The sequence below is a fragment of the Pan troglodytes genome, chromosome 10, assembly GCF_028858775.2.
Source record: "Pan troglodytes isolate AG18354 chromosome 10, NHGRI_mPanTro3-v2.0_pri, whole genome shotgun sequence".
NCBI lineage: Eukaryota > Metazoa > Chordata > Mammalia > Primates > Hominidae > Pan > Pan troglodytes.
In genome coordinates, this window is record NC_072408.2 from 103,338,039 (window position 1) to 103,355,777 (window position 17,739).

Here is a 17,739-nt window from a genome sequence, read left to right on the forward strand (position 1 = left end):
TGTTCCACTACCCATTGACTTTGCCTTTTGGCTAAAGTCCAAATTCCTTGGAATACATGGAATGCTCTCTCTCTTTTTCTGAGCCTGGGTCACCCCTATAATAGCCTCACTTTTTTTTTTTTTTTGAGACCGAGGCTCACTCTGTTGCCCAAGCTGGAGTGCAGTGGTGCAGTCTTGGCTCACTGCAACCTCCGCCTCCTGGGCCCAAGTGATTCACCTGCCTCAACTTCCTGAGTAGCTGGGATTACAGGTGCGCACCACCATGCCTGGCTAATTTTTGTATTTTTAGTAGAGATGGGGTTTCTCCATGTTGGCCAGGCTGGTCTCGAACTCCTGACCTCAAGTGATCTGCCTGTCTTGGCCTCACTTCTTTATTTTAAACCATCTCATCCAACCTTACAAAATGCTTTCAATTCAGTGACCACAGCAGTCCCTTCAATGCTGCATGAGCCTGGATGCATGAGCCTGTAACTGTTTTCCCTCCTCTAAGAGCAGGGTCCGTTTCTTCCTCATCCTAGAGTCCCTGTTGCCTAGCAGAGTGTGGCTAATAAAGGTGCTCAAGAAACATTTGTTGAGTGAATTGTGTAAATGGTTATAATCACATCTGAATTAATAAATAAGTTAAAATGCCACTGGGGAGCTTACAACAATTGATTCAATTCTGGCCGGGCGCAGTGGCTCACGCCTGTAATCCCAGCACTTTGGGAGGCCGAGGCGGGCGGATCACGAGGTCAGGAGATCGAGACCATCCTGGCTAACACGGTGAAACCCCATCTCTACTAAAAATACAAAAAAGTAACCGGGCGTGGTGGCGGGCACCTGTAGTCCCAGCTACTCAGGAGGCTGAGGCAGGAGAATGGCATGAACCCAGGAGGTGGAGCTTGCAGTGAGCCGAGGTCAGCCACTGCACTCCAGCCTGGGAGACAGAGCGAGACTCTGTCTCAAAAAAAAAAAAAAAAAAAAAAAAAAAAATTGATTCAATTCTGTATTTTTGGTAATAGGATTTTTTTTCTTTCTGAATTTCTTGTGACTAAGGAAAGCTAGTCTTAACTAGATGGATGTTTTGAAGAAACCTATCTATCTTTTTTTTTACACTAATCTATTAAATTAATTATCCATAATTGTTTCCATTTTAGTTTTTTACATTTTGAGAGATGCTTTCCTAAGTTATTTCTATTTCCTTCTTCTTTTTCTTTCTTTTCTTTTCTTTTTTTTTTTTTTTTGAGATGGAGTTTCTCTCTTGTCACCCAGGCTGGAATGCAGTGGCACGATCTTGGCTTACTGCAACCTCTGCCTCCCAGGTTCAAACGATTCTCCTGCCTCAGCCTCCTGAGTAGCTGGGATTACATGCATCTGCCACCATGCCCAGCTAATTTTTGTATTTTTAGTAGAGACAGGATTTCATCATGTTGGCCAGGCTGGTCTCGAACTCCTGACCTCAGGTGATTTGCCCACCTTGGCCTCCCTAAGTGCTGGGATTACAGGTGTGAGCTACTGTTCCTGGCCAGTTATTTCTATTTCTATTTCTATTTTCCCATGTGTTTCAGTTTCATGCTTTGAGTGGCAAAAATATGTGCAACTACCAGCTGGTCTGCGACAGTGATGAAAACCTGAAGAATAAAGAATCTGTGGTCCAGTGTCTGCATATCTTGTCCTCCTTAAGGCTCATCATGCAAGTGGCTCTGCCACAAGAGCATCTTTGCTGGATTATCTTCAATGGTATATGCTGATGTATTTTATTTTCCATTGTGTCTTTCAGAAAGTTGCTTCAGTGCTAAGTTTGACAGTAGCTTGAGTACCTTGTGATTTAAAACATATGCATTTCATAATAGGATGATTGTGTTTTTTTCAACATTTGTGTGACATGTTTGTCCTCGTAAATTGGGATGGATAAAGCATGTCTTTGGGTTTTCACTGGGGAAAGGGTCAGAGACTGTGGGAATAATCACTGTTGGGTGTTCAAAAAGCAGGGCTGCAGTTAACAAGTAAATATAGATGGAGAAGGGTCAAAGAACCAGTGCAGGTTGGTTCTAAGCATCACCCATTTACTGGCCCTGTCCTCAAACAACTTGGCTTTGGGTTTCTACAAAGTGACCTCCTCCTACTTTTATTTTGAGTGAGGACCGCTGAGGAACACACACACACACACACACACATACACACACACATATGTACATTATGTGTATGTCTGAAGAAATGACTCTCAGCTAAAAAATGTAATACTTGCTTTTCTCTATTTTAAAGTTGCAACTTACTGCATTGTTCTCTGGATAATATCTTTTTAAAAGGAAAATAATGACAGTGTGTTCGATGTGCATAAGACAGGATCAAATAACTTCAAGGAAACATATTGGATTTTCCCTCATCCATGGCAACTGAAAGTATATTTTCTAGCCTTTTCCTTTCTCACCCACCCCCAAGTCATGTTTTGACATTTTGATTGAAATCAGACTTTACATTTGCTGCCAGAGACGAGGCCAACTTTGATGAGATTTTTTCAGTCCAGTGATTATTAAGCTTTTGTGTCTGATCATCCTCCAGAGATTCGATGTTACCTGCGCCACCACTGCCATCTCTCACACATCTTGGCAGGGACGGAGAAGGAGCAGCAGTTCCATGTTAGGCCCAGTGGTTGAGCCCTGTGGTCAGCCCTTGTTTGAGTGGTGGAAATGAGCATGATTCCCTGTCTTTACTCCTTTTAAGATCACAACCCAAACATAGTCTTTTTTTTTTTTTTTGTCTGAGACAGGGTCTCACTTTCTCACCCAGAGTGGAGTGCAGTGTGGCACGATCACCGCAGCCTTGAGCCTTGAACTCCTGGGCTTAAGCCATTCTGCATCAGCCTTCCAAAGCACTGGGATTACATTTCTCTCAATAATCTTTTTTTTTTTTTGAGATGGAGTCTCGCTGTGTTGCCCAGGCTGGAGTACAGTGGCACGATCTCGGCTCACTGCAACCTCCACCTCCTGGGTTCAAGTGATTCTCCTGCCTCAGCCTCCCGAGTAGCTGGGATGACAGGCACGCCCCACCACACCCGGCTAATTTTTGTATTTTTAGTAGAGACGGGTTTTTACCATGGTAGCCAGGCTGGTCTTGAACTCCTGACCTCAGGCAATCTGCCCACCTCCACCTCCCAAAGTGCTGGAATTACAGGCGTGAGCCACCATGCCCGGCCTCTCAATATTATTTTTTTTTTAAAAAAAGATTATTTCTGTATCCTTGATATCCTTTTCTTGGTATGTGCTTTTTTCCTTTTCTCTTTTTTAATACACATGGCATTGTGCTCTAGATTTTATTCTGTTTCCTTTTTTTTTCCTGCTGAATATTGTGGGGTTTTAGAATCTAGCTAAGTTCCTGTATGTAAATCTAATTCATTAATTCTGCCTGCTGAATTATATTGCAGATATCCATACAGGCCTGGCAATGAGCACCTGGTTTGCCTGACCTCTCTAATTGCACAAATAATTCTGCAATGAATATCCTTACACATGTCCTTTTATAGACCTGTGCGAGAGTTTTCTGGGATCTGTGCCTAGGAGTGGAATTACTGGGTTCTGGGAGATACACATACTTAGTTTCAGTAACTACTCTTCCTGTTTTAATTTATTCTCTAACTTACTGAATGCCTACCATATGCTAGGCATTGTTCTAGGTGCTAGGGACACAGGAGTGGACAGTAGACAAAAACCACATTCTCATGCTGACTTCCATTGCAGGGAGATGCTAAACAAATCAAAACTGAATTGTGTCAGATAGTGACGAGGCTATGGAGAAAAGTCAAAGCCAGAAGGGGATAGAGAGAGGAGGGGCTGGGCTGCTGAGATGACAGAGGAACAAAGACCTGAAGGAGTTTGGATAGTGAAACTTCTGGGTATCTGGTGGAAGGGCATTCCACCTGGGGGATCAGCAAGTGCAAAGACCCTGAAGTTTTGACAATTTGGAATTTAAGTAGTCAAAACTATATTTGACTGAAAATGTCAAATGTGCCTTGATAACTTATCAAAATACATTTGACCTTTTCAGTTAGACATTTACTCTATTTACTTTTAATTGACTGTTATACATACACACCCTTGGTTTCTTCAAATATTTAACCAATCTTGGTTTTTTAAATAAAAATTTAGGCTGCACACAGTGGCTCACACCTGTAATCCTAGCACTTTGAGAGGCCAAGGCAGGCAGATCACCTGAGGTCAGGAGTTCAAGACCAGCCTGGCTAACATGGTGAAACTGGGTCTCTACTAAAAGTACAAAAATTATCCGGGTGTGGTGGTGCATGCCTGTAATCCCAGTTACTCGGGAGGCTGAGGCAGGAGAATTGCTTGAATCTGGGAGGCGGAGGTTGCAGTGAGCCAAGATCATGCCACTGCACTCCAGCTTGGGTGACAGAGCAAGTCTCTATCTCAAAAAAAAAAAAAAAAAATCTAATTGGGTATATGGATATTAAGTAATACCTTACTTTTCAACTAAAGTGAACCCAACTAATTTAGACCCTCAACTAGATTATTTTGATGGTGGCCATTTTTAATGAAAAGGACTCACAAGATCAGGCAATAAACTCCTATTAGGGACTTGGTTAAAAATGAAACAGGCCCGGCATGGTGGCTCACGCCTGTAATCCTAGCACTTTGGGAGGCCCAGGTGAAAGACCAGCCTGGCCAACGTAGTGAAACCCCATCTCTACTAAGAATACAAAAATTGGCCGGGTGTGGTGGCGTGTGCCTATAATCTCAGCTACTTGGGAGGCTGAGGCAGGAGAATTGCTTGAACCCAGGGAGCAGAGGTTATAGTGAGCCGAGATCATGCCACTTCCCTCCAGCCTGGGCAACAGAGCAAGACTCCATCTCAAAAAAAAAAAAAAAAAGAACAAAGGAAATAAACTTCCAGAAATACCCTGAGATCATAAAGATTCAGTCTGTGTTCCATCTGATACCATTTACTCTCTGAGTCTGGCTTTTGCAGCAGGAATTTGTGAGCCATGCCAAGATCTTGAACTGTCAAAGGACTTAGTTACAGTCAGAACATTTTAGTGCTGGAAAGGTGAAAGGCACCTTTTTGAAATACAGAGGGCCCTTGTCATTCTTGAGGGCAGTCTCCTGAGGCCTTCCTCAGTTCCCCAGTTCCCCGTTACTGGCATGTTTATACAGGCTCCTGGCTTACATCCTCATCACATGTTTTGTGAACAGGCATGTGTTTCCTGTGCATATTTTTACTTGGTGACTATTTTTTTTTCCTGCAAAGAAACACTTAGACAATTTTATTTTTAAAGATGAAGAGTAGAGGCCAGGAATGGTGACTCACGCTTCTCATCACAGCACTTTGGGAAGCCAGATTACTTGAGGTCAGGAGTTCGAGACCAGCCTGGCCAACATGGCAAGACCCCTGTCTCTACTAAAAATACAAAAATTAGCTGAGCGTGGTGGCGAGCGCCTGTAATCCCAGCTACTTGAGAGCCTGAGGCACGGGAATCACTTGAACCCAGGAGGTGGAGGTCACCGTGAGCTGAGATTGCACCACTGTACTCCAGCCTGGGTGACAGAGCGAGACTCTTATCTCAAAAAAAAAAAAAAAAAAAAGAAATGAAAAAGATGAAGAGTAGAGGTCAACAAAGCCTCGTTGAGATAAGTCTGCTGAGCTTGAGCTGTTATTAGTCGAGTGGTTTCTTCCCCAGTGGATCTTCAGTGGAATGAATAACTGCAGGTGCTGGGGGTAGTCACATGAATAATGCCAAGTCCCTGAATGTTAAGGACCAATTGCATTCTCTATGAAATTTAGGGTACTATACATTTAAATTTAAATTTTATTCAATTTTGGGGGTCACTGATTTGTGTAATTGATGTTTATTATGCTTATAGTTGTGTTCTAATCAAGTAATAGATGTTTTGGTGCAGTTGCCATTTTCTCACAAACTTTTTATTTATTTATTTTTTTGAGATGGAGACTCGCTCTGTCACCCAGGCTGCAGTGCAATGGCGCAATCTTGGCTCACTGCAATCTCTGTCACCTGGGCTTAGGCAATTCTCCTGCCTCATCCTCCTGAGTAGCTGGGATTACAGGTGCATACCATCACGCCCAGCTACTTTTGTGTTTTTAGTAGAGATGGGGTTTCTCCACGTTGGCCAGGCTGATCTCGAATTCCTGACTTCAGGTGTTTTGCCCCCTTCAGCCTCCCAAAGTGCTGGGATTACAGGTGTGAGATACCACGCCCGGCTGGGATTACAGGTGCACACCATCATGCCCAACTAATTTTGTATTTTTAGTAGAGATGGGGTTTCTCCATGCTGGCCAGGCTGGTCTCGAATTCCTGACCTCAGGTGTTTTGCCTGCCTCAGCCTCCCAAAGTGCTGGGATTACAGGCGTGAGCCACGGCGCCCGGCCATCAGAAACTTAAAAGTTTAAACCTGAACATAGAATTCATAATTGTTGAGTTTTTATGGTTACGAATATTAGATACTTTATAGAAAATATTTAGACTATCTGTTACAATTACATGCCTTTTTAAAGCATTCTACCATCTTTTGGGTATGTTTATAGATAGATAAACTGCTTGTATACGGAGAGAAGTATGGTGATGTTCCCCACTCCTCTCTTCAACCCTCCCTCCAGCCTTCTATCTTCTTTTAATTAATGGTCTGACACAAAAGCATGTATCCTTACTTAGGTGTTGGAAATGCTATTTTTTCACTAGAATGCTAGTAGGACACACCTTGATAATAGGAAAAATGTTAGATGAGTCTGAGAGTGAATATAACGTGCCCTGTTATGCATTATGATTTTTAAATTATTATGAGTTTCCTTGTTGAGTATTTTGCCATGCTGATTAAATACGTATTCTGATCTTATTTGGAGATAAATCTTTAGTTTTTCAATGATAAGGAAACCATGGGAACCAATTATATATATATATGTATATATTTGAGATGGAGTCTTGCTCTGTCGCCCAGGCTAGAGTGCAGTGGCATGATCTCGGCTCACTGCAACCTCCGCCTCCCAGGTTCAAGCGATTTTTCTCCCTCTGTCTCCCAAGTAGCTGGGACTACAGGTGCACGCCACCACGCCCGGCTAATTTTTGTATTAGTAGAAACGGGGTTTTACCATATTGGACAGGCTGGTCTTGAGCTCCTGACCTCATGATCCTCCCGCCTGAGGCTCCCAAAGTGCTGGGATTACAGGCGTAGCCACTGTACACAGCTGGGAACCAGTAATATTTTATATGAATTAATGAAAGCACAGGGTACATAAATTATGCCACTAGAATTATTCTTTTGTTCATTATACTTCAAAAGTTAAATGGCCTGTAAAATGAGACTAGAAGATTCCTGTGTCAACATATTTAAAATACGGCCATGTTAATTATTTTAATGATTTTGTTTACAAGTTACAAGAAAAATTATGATGAGTATAACTCTATATACCATTATCAGACTTCCTCATAAGATCACTTGTTTTGGGAACTACAGACTTGAACCACAGAAATTGGAATATAAAATTTCTATCATTTGACTGTAAAACATGTTAACAATCGTTTTCTCCATCCAGGTACCATTTATATTTACACCATTTGCAGAAAACTGATGGTCATAGGTCAGTCTTCCAAGGTATGAAATGTACTGACAAAATATTTTCCCCTCTATTTCCTGTTTTATTTTTCTTAAGGCTTTCATTACACAGTATATTGAATGTTAAACAAGGAATATTTGGAGAATTATATAATATAAAATTTAGTAAATATATATTATATAGCTTTATTATTCTTAGTTTTGCTTTAATAGGGATCATATGTAAAAATATAGATGATTTAATGAAAAGAAAGGAAATTCCTGAAAATGTTAGTATTCTCTGTCTCTCAGATAGTCATGCTTGTCACGCTTGATAGTGAACATCCATCTGGTTGCTATAGCTTTAGGTAGGGTGACCATCCATCCTGGCTTGCCCAGGAGAGTCCCGGTTTATGCCTGTTGTCCTGTTAGTAATTATCAGTAGTGCCCACTTTTACTAGTAAAAGTGGCCTGGGCCGGGTGCAGTAGCTTACACCTGTAATCCCAGCACTTCGGGAGACCTAGACTGGCAGATCACTTGAGGCCAGGAGTTTGAGACCAGCCTGGCCAACATGGCAAAACCCCGTCTTTACAAAAAATACAAAAATTAGCCGGACCTGGTGGCACATGCCTGTAGTCCCAGCTACTTGGGAGGCTGAGGTGGGAAGATTGCTTGAGCCTGGGAGGCGGAGGTTGCAGAGAGCCAAGATCGTGCCACTTTGCACTCTAGCCTGGGTGACAGAGCAAGACTGTGTCTCAAATAAAAAAAAAATAGAAAATTTAAAAAAGGTGTCCTGGTTTGGATGATAAACTATGGTTACCCCCTTTATGTCATGATACGGAGCTTGGATTTCATTCTGCTTGAAGTGCTTCCACTTCTGGCCTGCATGCTAATCGGGTGAATGCACACTTAAACTCTAACCCAGTTGCATGACAAAGGCAAGGAGACTTTATTTTATAATAAGATTCTTACTTACCAGTAGTCACTGCTCAGTGTTAGCTTGAGGAAGTTGCTGACACTTCTATTGACTTCCCTACAATGTTGGTAGCATTTTTGTCCACGGGAGACATATTTATTCCCTGTATTAGTTTTCCAGTTATTGGAATGTAGGCCAAGAAGGGCGAATATACTCCCGTTGAGACCCTGCTTGAGTTGTTGCTGGCATCTGAAACATGACTACTTTATTCTTTATTCCATACAGAACCTTACCCTGAATATTCTAACACTCAGGAGAGATATGTTTTTTCTTATTTCCTCAAAGCATAGCCAAGTATCTTAAAAGTTGACAACATTTGAAAAATAAAAATGGAAGTAAAGAAATTTGCATGCTCAATGGATAACATTAATTATGTGTTCTCTCTCTGTTTTGCTTCTCAAATTAAAAAACTCTATGACAGACAGTGACTTGAAGAAGCTCTGTGCCAGCTTTCTGAGTGTGAATTAAATTGAGGGGGCACTCTCCCAGGTCTAATGTAAACTTGGCCCGCAGACTACTGCAATGATGCTACATTCAGTTCCAGATGATTTCCTAAAGAGAATTTGCATACTCTGGTTGCGCTTGGTGTAACAATAACAAACATGGCTTCACAGGACCATCATAGTTTGGTCTGCTGCAGTGCTTGCTGCCAAAGCTTTGAAGGGCAGAAATGTCTGTGCTGACATTTGACTGTTAGTGTTTGTGCTTGTTAACACTGAGAGAATTTTAAAGTGACAGTCATCTTAAAATAATTTCTTATTCATAACCTTTGTAAGACATTTCTTCTCTGCCTCATATACCTTGAGTTTGTCTCTGATAAAATAAGGATAGTTGAGTATTTTGCCATGCTGATTAAATAGGTATTCTAATCTTATTAGGAGATAAATCTTCAGTTTTTCAACCGTAAGGAAACCATGGGAACCGATAATATTTTATATGAATTAATAAAAGCACAGGGTACCTAAATTTTGCCACTAAAATTATTCTTTTGTTCATTATATTTCAAAACTTAAATCGCCTGTAAAATGACACTAAAATGAGTATAGTTCTTTTTTTTTTTTTTGAGACTGAGTGTTGCTCTGTTGCCCAGGCTGGGTGCAGTGGCGCCATCTTAGCTCACTGCAAGCTCTGCCTCCTGGGTTCAAGTGATTCTCCTGCCACAGCCCCCTGAGTAACTGGGATTACAGGCACCCACCACCATGCCAGGCTAATTTTTTGTATTTTTAGTAGAGATGGGGTTTCATCATATTGGTTAGGCTGGTCTCAAACTCCTGACCTCCAGTGATCTTCCCGCCTCAAGCCTTCCAAAATGCTGGGATTACAGGCGTGAGCCACGGTGCCTGGCCCAAAATGAGTATAGTTCTGTGGTGCCAGTCTTGTGGGATGGGAATGGGAGGTGAGGGATGCAATAATTTTGGGGGAGGGGTGGGTGGTTGTACATTTGGCACCTGAAGATCTGAATGACATTCTTTCTGTTTCAAGGAAATTAATAATTTTCACCAGTAATTCCCAAACCTCCAGTTGGTAAATTGATTCCTGAGCTGAGGCTAAAAATGGATTTGATGGGTCCATTTAATGGAGACAAGTCTTTGGAGGTCCCACCGTGTGTGAGATGTCCTGGGTCTGAGGGCTTTGAATACTGTAGTGACTTCAGAGTTCAAGTATGTTATAGCCTAAGACGGAAGGAGAAATAGACCTGGGCTCCTCATGCTGTCTAAACTCCCATTTTTATAGGATCTAGGCATGATGGCTAGCTTTTGTTATTATTGAATCTATACTATGTGCTAGGTCCTGTGAAAGGCTTATGAGGTGGGCACTAGCATCATCATCATTAACATTGATTGAATGAATGCCTACCGTCATCAAGTATGCTTGTAAGCACTTTCATTTGTCATCTCATTTAATCTTCACACCACCACTTTGAGAAAGGTGCTGTTATTACCTCTATGTTTTTTTTTTTTTTTTTTTTTGATATGGAGTCTCGCTCTGTCGCCCAGGCTGGAGTGCAGTGGCGCGGTCTTGGCTCACTGCAAGCTCCACCTCCCGGGTTCACGCCGTTCTTCTGCCTCAGCCTCCTGAGTAGCTGGGACTACAGGCGCCCGCCCCAATGCCTGGCTAATTTTTTGTATTTTTAGTAGAGACAGGGTTTCACCTTGTTAGCCAGGATGGTCTTGATCTCCTGACCTCGTGATCCACCCGCCTCGGCCTCCCAAAGTGCTGGGATTACAGGTGTGAGCCACTGCGTCCGGCCATTACCTCTATCTTATATAATAGATAAGGAAGCTGAGGCTGGGAAAAGTTACTTTGCTTAGGGTCACACATCTAGTCAGAGATGTGCTGAGACCAGGGGCAGTGTCACTCTGTACCATTAGAATAATGCATGTCTGTTGACTAAATGGAATCCCGTCATGACCCATTCTATTTTGGTTTACATACTCAAATGGAGAAGCTGCAGGGAAGGGGTTGATATTTTCTGATATAACCCTATCTTCCTAAAGACATCCTGAAAACCAAAACTAACCAGGGGCTCTTCTGTAGGTGAGAAACACCTAATTTAGTGCTGCAGCAGGTCACCAGCATAAGCTTAGGGAATAGAGGGTGGTCGGACTTCTGAAACCTCTTTCCCTGAAGACATATGACCATTTTGCTTTTGTTTATGGAATAATTTAGCTTCTTTGGTGGCATTTAAAACTGTAGTATAGTACTCAGCAAACATTAAAGAATACATCTAGAATCTGTTCATTCTAAGAAACGATTGATTTCTGTTTCATTTTACTATGAAACTGAAATGGTTTGACAACGTATGTGGCTTGAACAGTTACTGTCAAATTATTTCACGTACCATTACACAAACTTTAAGTCCTAACTTTGAAATTGCTTGTCATTTTCTTTAAATGGTGTAAGCTGATATAAATGAGGCTGCAGCGCCATCCTGTGGCTGAGCTGATTTAATCATATGTATATTTCCTGCTCAACACCTGCAACATGCTCTTACTGGGGCCATGTTTTAGATATGGATATCATTTGACTTTTTAAAGTTTTTTTTTTTTTCCATGAAGAGAATAGTCCTGATGTATCCTATTAAATTTTTTAATTAATAGAAACAATTATTTGTAGCTTTTAAGGGTAAGAAAAAAATGCTACAAATTGAGTCAGATTTTGAAAATGGCTTTTCCTGTTTAAACTTGAAAGATAGTTTTTCATAACCCTAAGTGGTTTATGGTGAGCTTCTCCCCTTTGTCAGGGCTCCTCTGTGTAGTGGAAAGAACACTGCATTTGGGAGTTCAAAGACCTGAGTTTCAGCCCCAGCTCTTTTGATTAGAGTGAGTTTAGCCTCATGGAGTCAAGCTAGGTTACTTTTAAGATCCCTTCTGGCACAAAAAACTTTGATTTTCCATAAACAAATCAAATACAATGTGAACAATTGTTAACTGAAGCTATTTTTATTTTGAAATGTGAAATTTCTAATACCAGGAGTCCTGAAGGATTTTAGAAAGATGTGAATTTAAAGGGGAAATTTAGGCATGGCTTAATCATATACCACCCAACCCAAACCACAACAATCTAAATGCAAAAATCTGAAATAGAGATTGTTAGGGAGCAGCAAATGTGAGAAAAATTCGAGGGTTTTTGGTGATATGATTAATTTCATATCAGTTCACAAAGTTCACAACAATAACAATGACAGCAACAACAAAAACAGCAAGGAATCAACCTTAGTCTAATTTAGAAGAGGTACAGTGTCCACAACCAGGGACTGAAAGCATTCACTGTACTGTGGTCTAGCCATACACCCTGAAAGGATGCTGACAACCTGGGGTAAAGCCACAGAAGGCCAATCATGGTGGAGAAGGGCAGTGCAGTTCCGTGAGGGATGGAAGTACTTGGGGATATTTACCCTGGACGAGAGAGCTGAGGGAGAGGGCAGGCTACATAAGTGTTTTTAGATTTCTGGATGGCTGTAATTTAGAAGTGAGTTCTGGATTGCTTTGTGCTGTTCTGGAAGACATGAGGACCAATGCACTGGAAGTATATTAAGGTGGATTTTATTTTAGATTATGGAAGTATTTTCCTAGCATGTCATGTACATTGTCACTTTCTCCATAACGGCACTATTGTAATGTGAAAAAATAACCCATTTTACAGATGAGAAAATTGAGGCCTAAAGAGGTAAAATGATCCAGCCACTAGGTGGTAAAATTGGGACCAAAATCCAGGTTTATTTGATTCTAATCTTGGACCATTTCTACTAAGCATCACAGGCCCCAGGCTGTAAGCCTTTTTCATTTTCCTTACCTCCTATACCAGATAATCTTCAGAATCATATACTGGTTCCAGGCCAACAAATAACAATTGTATCATTGGAGCTAATTCCTAGACTACTGTTGACATGGTAAATGTTAATAAAAATGAGCAGAGAGGCTTATAATAAGACAAGACAGGCCGGGTGCAGTGGCTCATGCCTGTAATTCCAGCAGTTTGGGAGGCCGAGGCGGGTGGATCACTTGAGGTCAGGAGTTCAAGACCAGCTTGGTCAACGTGGTAAAACCCCCTCTCTACTAAAATAGAAAAATTAGCCAGGTGTGGTGGTGCACACCTGTAGTTCCAGTTACTTAGGAGGCTGAGGCATGAGAATCAATTGAACCCAGGGGGCGGAGGTTGCAGTAAGCTGCGATTGTGCCATTGCACTCCAGCCTGGGTGACAGAGCAAGACTCTGTCTAAAAACAAATAAACAAACAAAAAAGACATTTTAGGATGTCTTCCAAAATGGCTTGAGATTTTGAGCTTTTAAATTATCTTTTACTTTTTAAATGCTTGTTTCTTCTTGACACGTTATTTATGGTTTTTTTGGTTTAAGTAATCAGCAACTTGTGCTCACAACTTAGAATTTGATTATATTTAATACAATTATCATTATTAACTTCAAATGAAAACAAATCCAATGGTGCCCTTTATTTTGCAGGCCTTAGAGTATCTCCTGTGGGCCAGCATGTGTATGGAGTCCTTGGTCCCGCTCCTGTCACTCAGGTACTTGACATGGCGCACTACTCTCTACACAGCTGTTTGCCAGTGCTGCTATGACTGCCATGCCGGGATTCACGGAGAGGTATGCTGCTTTTTAACTCTGAGGAGTCGAGTTTTTTTTTTTTTTTTGAGATGGAATCTGGCTTTGTTGCCCAGGCTGGAGTGCAGTGATGTGATCTCGGCTCACTGCAACGTCCACCTCCCAGGTTCAAGCGATTCTCCTGCCTCAGCCTCCTGGGTAGCTGGGATTACAGGCATGCGCCACCATGCCCGGCTAATTTTTGTATTTTTAGTAGAGACAGGGTTTTGCCATGTTGATCAGGCTGATTTCGAACTCCTGACCTCAGGTGATCTGCCTGCTTTGGCTTCTCAAAATGCTAGGATTACAGGCGTGAGCCACTGTGTCCAGGCCCAATATTTTAAAATAGAGCGTATCCATCATTTTCTTCCTTAGATGCCTGCCAGGGGAAAAACAAAACCCAACCAAAGAATTGAAATGAAGAAAAGACAAAAGTTCAGCTTTATTTGCACAAATTGGCTTGGCTTTTCCATTGTTTTTCTCTCTCACCCTCCTTTCTGCTCTCTCCTTTATTCTCTATTCATTTTCACCTTCTTTGCTCCATTTCTGAGTAAGATTTTTGGAATTTTAAAAATTAAGATTTTTATTTTTAAATGACAAATAATAATTGTATATACTTATGAAGTACAATGTGATGTTTTGTTGAATGTATACACTGTGGAATGATTAAGCTAATTAACATATTCATCTTCTCACATACCTTTTTCTTGTAGTGAGAACACTTAAAATCTATTTACTAGCAATTTTGAAATATGCAATATGTTATTGTTAACTATGATCACCATGCTGTGCAATAGATCTCAAAAACTTCTATCTGTTGTCTTTCCATCCTCACTTTGCTCTTGAATACAAGCCACCTTCCCTCCTCGTTTAGTTTTGTGTTCCTTATCACTTAGTATATACACTCTTGTCTTGCTTTTCTCTGCTAACCACCATTTAGTACACTTTGTTTTTCTTTTGTTTTCTTTCTTTATTTTTTAAGACAGAGTCTTGCTCTGTTGCCCAGGCTGGAGTGCAGTGGTCTGATCACGGCTCACTGCAGTCTTAGTCTCTGGAGTATCTGGGACTACAGACACACACCACTATGCCAAGCTAATTGAATACACTTTCTAATGACCATTTAATACACTCTATTTTTTGTTTTTCCTTCTTTCATTTCATTTTGATTGAGTACTTGAAATATAACTTAACTTCAGGCTGGGCATGGTGGCTCATGTCTGTAATCCCAGCACTTTGGGAGGCTAAGGCGGGTGGATCACCTGAGATCAGGAGTTCAAGACCAGCTTGACCAACATGGTGAAACCCTGTCTCTACTAAAAATACAAAAATTAGTCAGGCATGGTGGTGTGCACCTGTAGTCCCAGCTACTCGGGAGGCTGAGGTTGCAGTAAGCTGAGATCGCACCATTGCACTCCAGCCTGGGCAACAAGAGTGAAACTCCGTCTCAAAAAAATTTATATATATATAAATTTATATATGTATCACTCCAGAGCTTCTATTGGCCTGTAGAGTGCCCCTGTGTCAATTTGAAAAAGGCACCTTCTCTACATTATGTGACACCTGGCTTGGTCAGTGGATGGGGCCTTGGTGAGAATGAGAAATAAGCACCCCTTCCTTTGGGCCAACACGTTCCTGCACAAGGGTGCATGGTTTGGTATGTGGGGCGTAAGCTGGATTTCTGCTCTAGTCAACCTCTTTGGCTGGAAGTCTTGTGTAGGACTGCCTTCATGGCTGTGCACATGCCTATTCATATCTTGTTAACGACCATAAATAAATCATCTGGCCAATTCACAATTCCATTTAGTTTTTCCTGCCTGAACTAATTCTGAAGAGTTTGATGCTGGTGGCACATAGGCAGAACAGCCTAATTTAACCTTCACGGGTTACTTGTGTAGCTCAAGATACATTCCAGAAAGACAACTCATCATGTATATATATAGTTAACTTCAGTGTACTAGTGGTGGCATATTTTGTTCTATAGCTATTAAGATTATTAGGGAATGGAACTTTTACAGCGTTTTGGCCATTTGATCCCTATTGGGATTTTTCTTTATTGGAAAATGTAACCCTTCATATATGTTAATATTTTGGTTGATCTAGAAGCATCTTCATTAAAAATTATAAATGATGAATGAAATATTTCAAAGAGTTGGTGAAATAAGGGACATGAACTCTTGTTATTGAGTTCTTAATAACTCCTTTGAACTCATTTGTTATCTCTAGAGGATTATAATAATGGTGATATGATTAAATAAGAAAGCCTCCCTTCTTCCTTCCTTCAGATATTTATTAAATACAGTGTGCTGCGTATTGGAGACACAAAAATGAGTAAGATCCTTTCAGGAAGTCACAATTTGGTGGTCAATGTGAACAGTTAGGTAGATAATACAGCATGTCATGATAGGAAGGTTAGGATTTGAGAAGAGCAACTGAGGACGTGTGTGTGTGTGTGTGTGTGTGTGCGCGCGCGTGTGTGCGCGCGTGCGCACATGAGGACGTGCGATGCCAAATGCTGAGAAGCGATAATCTGTATGGAGCTACTGTTTAAGTGATATTTCAGCTTTCCTTTTTAAAATTTCATAATTCCTAAAGTCACCTTATTCACAGTTTATTAGAGAGTTTAGTGGTTCTTAAAGAAAATGATAGACTGGATAAAAGGAGTCAGCATTAACCTAGAGCTTAATTCACAGATTAAATCAAATGCCTGGGAGAACAAAACATTGTCTTTATACATTTTAATCACTATATTCTGATTTATGAATTAAATTTATTTTAATCACATGTAGGCATTTGCTCGGCGTGCTTTGGCTAAAATTGATGAGTTAAGGCAACTGGAATTAATGAGTTCCTCAAAATCCCAGGAAGAATCGCGAAGATATTTTCGAGAGGCCACAATGAAGGTATAAAAATTTCATGAAATAAAAGAAATTTACCACACTCTACAGCTGATTAAATACTTAGTAGTTGGGAAGTGCATCTCATTGTTATTTCATGTATAATTCTGCTTTTTGAGGCAGATGGCAGTGATGATCTTCAAAAGAGGAGTCTTTGAATCTAGAAGAAAAAACAAAGCTCTCTTTAGACCTAAGATAAGAATTAACCTAAGGGAAGTACAAACTGTAAGTCTAAACATGTCTTCTCTCTTTAAGACTCTTTTTGCAGTATATTTGTATTATGCTCCTATGTCTTTCAAGCCTAGTCACTCATTATTAAATTCTGCCCCCAGTTCTCTGCCCTAATGGGTAAATAGAGAGAAGAATGTTTTTCTAGTTTGCACGTAGCCTCGCTTCATCTCTTTCTCAAAGCTTTTGTGTCTTAGCACAATCCCAGTTTTGCAGCCTTAAAGAGCAAGAGGCTGAAGAGGAGCCTGTGAAAGATTTCAATGAACTGGCTCTTGCAAATGAATAGGCCTCTGAGTGGTTCTGCGCTTGCCTTTGTCTTTGACCACTTAGGGTTAGCTGAGCAGGCGAGCAGGCTTTGAGGCTGTGGAGAAGATGGAGGCACCTTTTCTCATCAGCCTTAGCTTTCACCCTTGGGAATGTTCAGGAGCTAGGTTATCCAGCAGCAACAAACAACACCCGTACCTCAGGTGGCTTAAAACAACAATTTATTGCCTACTGGAGTCATATGTTATTTTAGTTATCAGGGGCTCTGCCTTACAAAAGCTGCTCAGGGCCAGGCTGAAGAGCAGCCTTCATTTCAAACATTGCTGGTCATTTGGCCAGAGGGGATTAAAGAGAGTTCTGGGGGACCTTTCATGGGCATTGATGCTCAACATGGAAGTGACATGAGTCTGTTCTTCTCACATGTCATAACCAGTCACACAGCCCCTCCCAACCACAAGCCTATTTGGCAAACAGTAGTAAAGATGATCACAGGGCAGGGAGTAGGCAAAGTTACACCTGTGGGGCCCTCGGCCCTTTTTCTTCCCCTTGTCTTTTTCTTCTTCTTCTTCCCTTTGCCTTCCTGACTCTTAATATCCCCCAGGGCCCAGTTCTATATCGTTTTGGAGCTCTCCCTGACTGTTCTAGATGGATATACACCCTCTTCTGCGAGCTTCCATGTAGAGATTGAAAATGAATCTGGGGGGAAGGAGGTGAGCAGTTTCTTACAGAAGAG

At 41.2% G+C, this 17,739-nt stretch overlaps 1 protein-coding gene across 2 annotated transcripts in view; it reads left to right on the plus strand.

The window, feature by feature from the left end:
* The window catches only part of CFAP54 (cilia and flagella associated protein 54), a 389,038-nt gene that overhangs the window by 15,787 nt on the left and 355,512 nt on the right, over window positions 1-17,739 (plus strand). The window contains exons 4-8 of one of the 2 annotated variants that reach the window (XM_024348012.3): window positions 1,548-1,719; window positions 7,540-7,598; window positions 13,480-13,623; window positions 16,407-16,520; window positions 16,638-16,739. In XM_024348012.3, the coding sequence (XP_024203780.3) occupies window positions 1,548-1,719; window positions 7,540-7,598; window positions 13,480-13,623; window positions 16,407-16,520; window positions 16,638-16,739 (591 nt within the window). The remainder of the gene's footprint in view (window positions 1-1,547; window positions 1,720-7,539; window positions 7,599-13,479; window positions 13,624-16,406; window positions 16,521-16,637; window positions 16,740-17,739) is intronic. The other variant, XM_024348013.3, reaches the window with a different exon arrangement.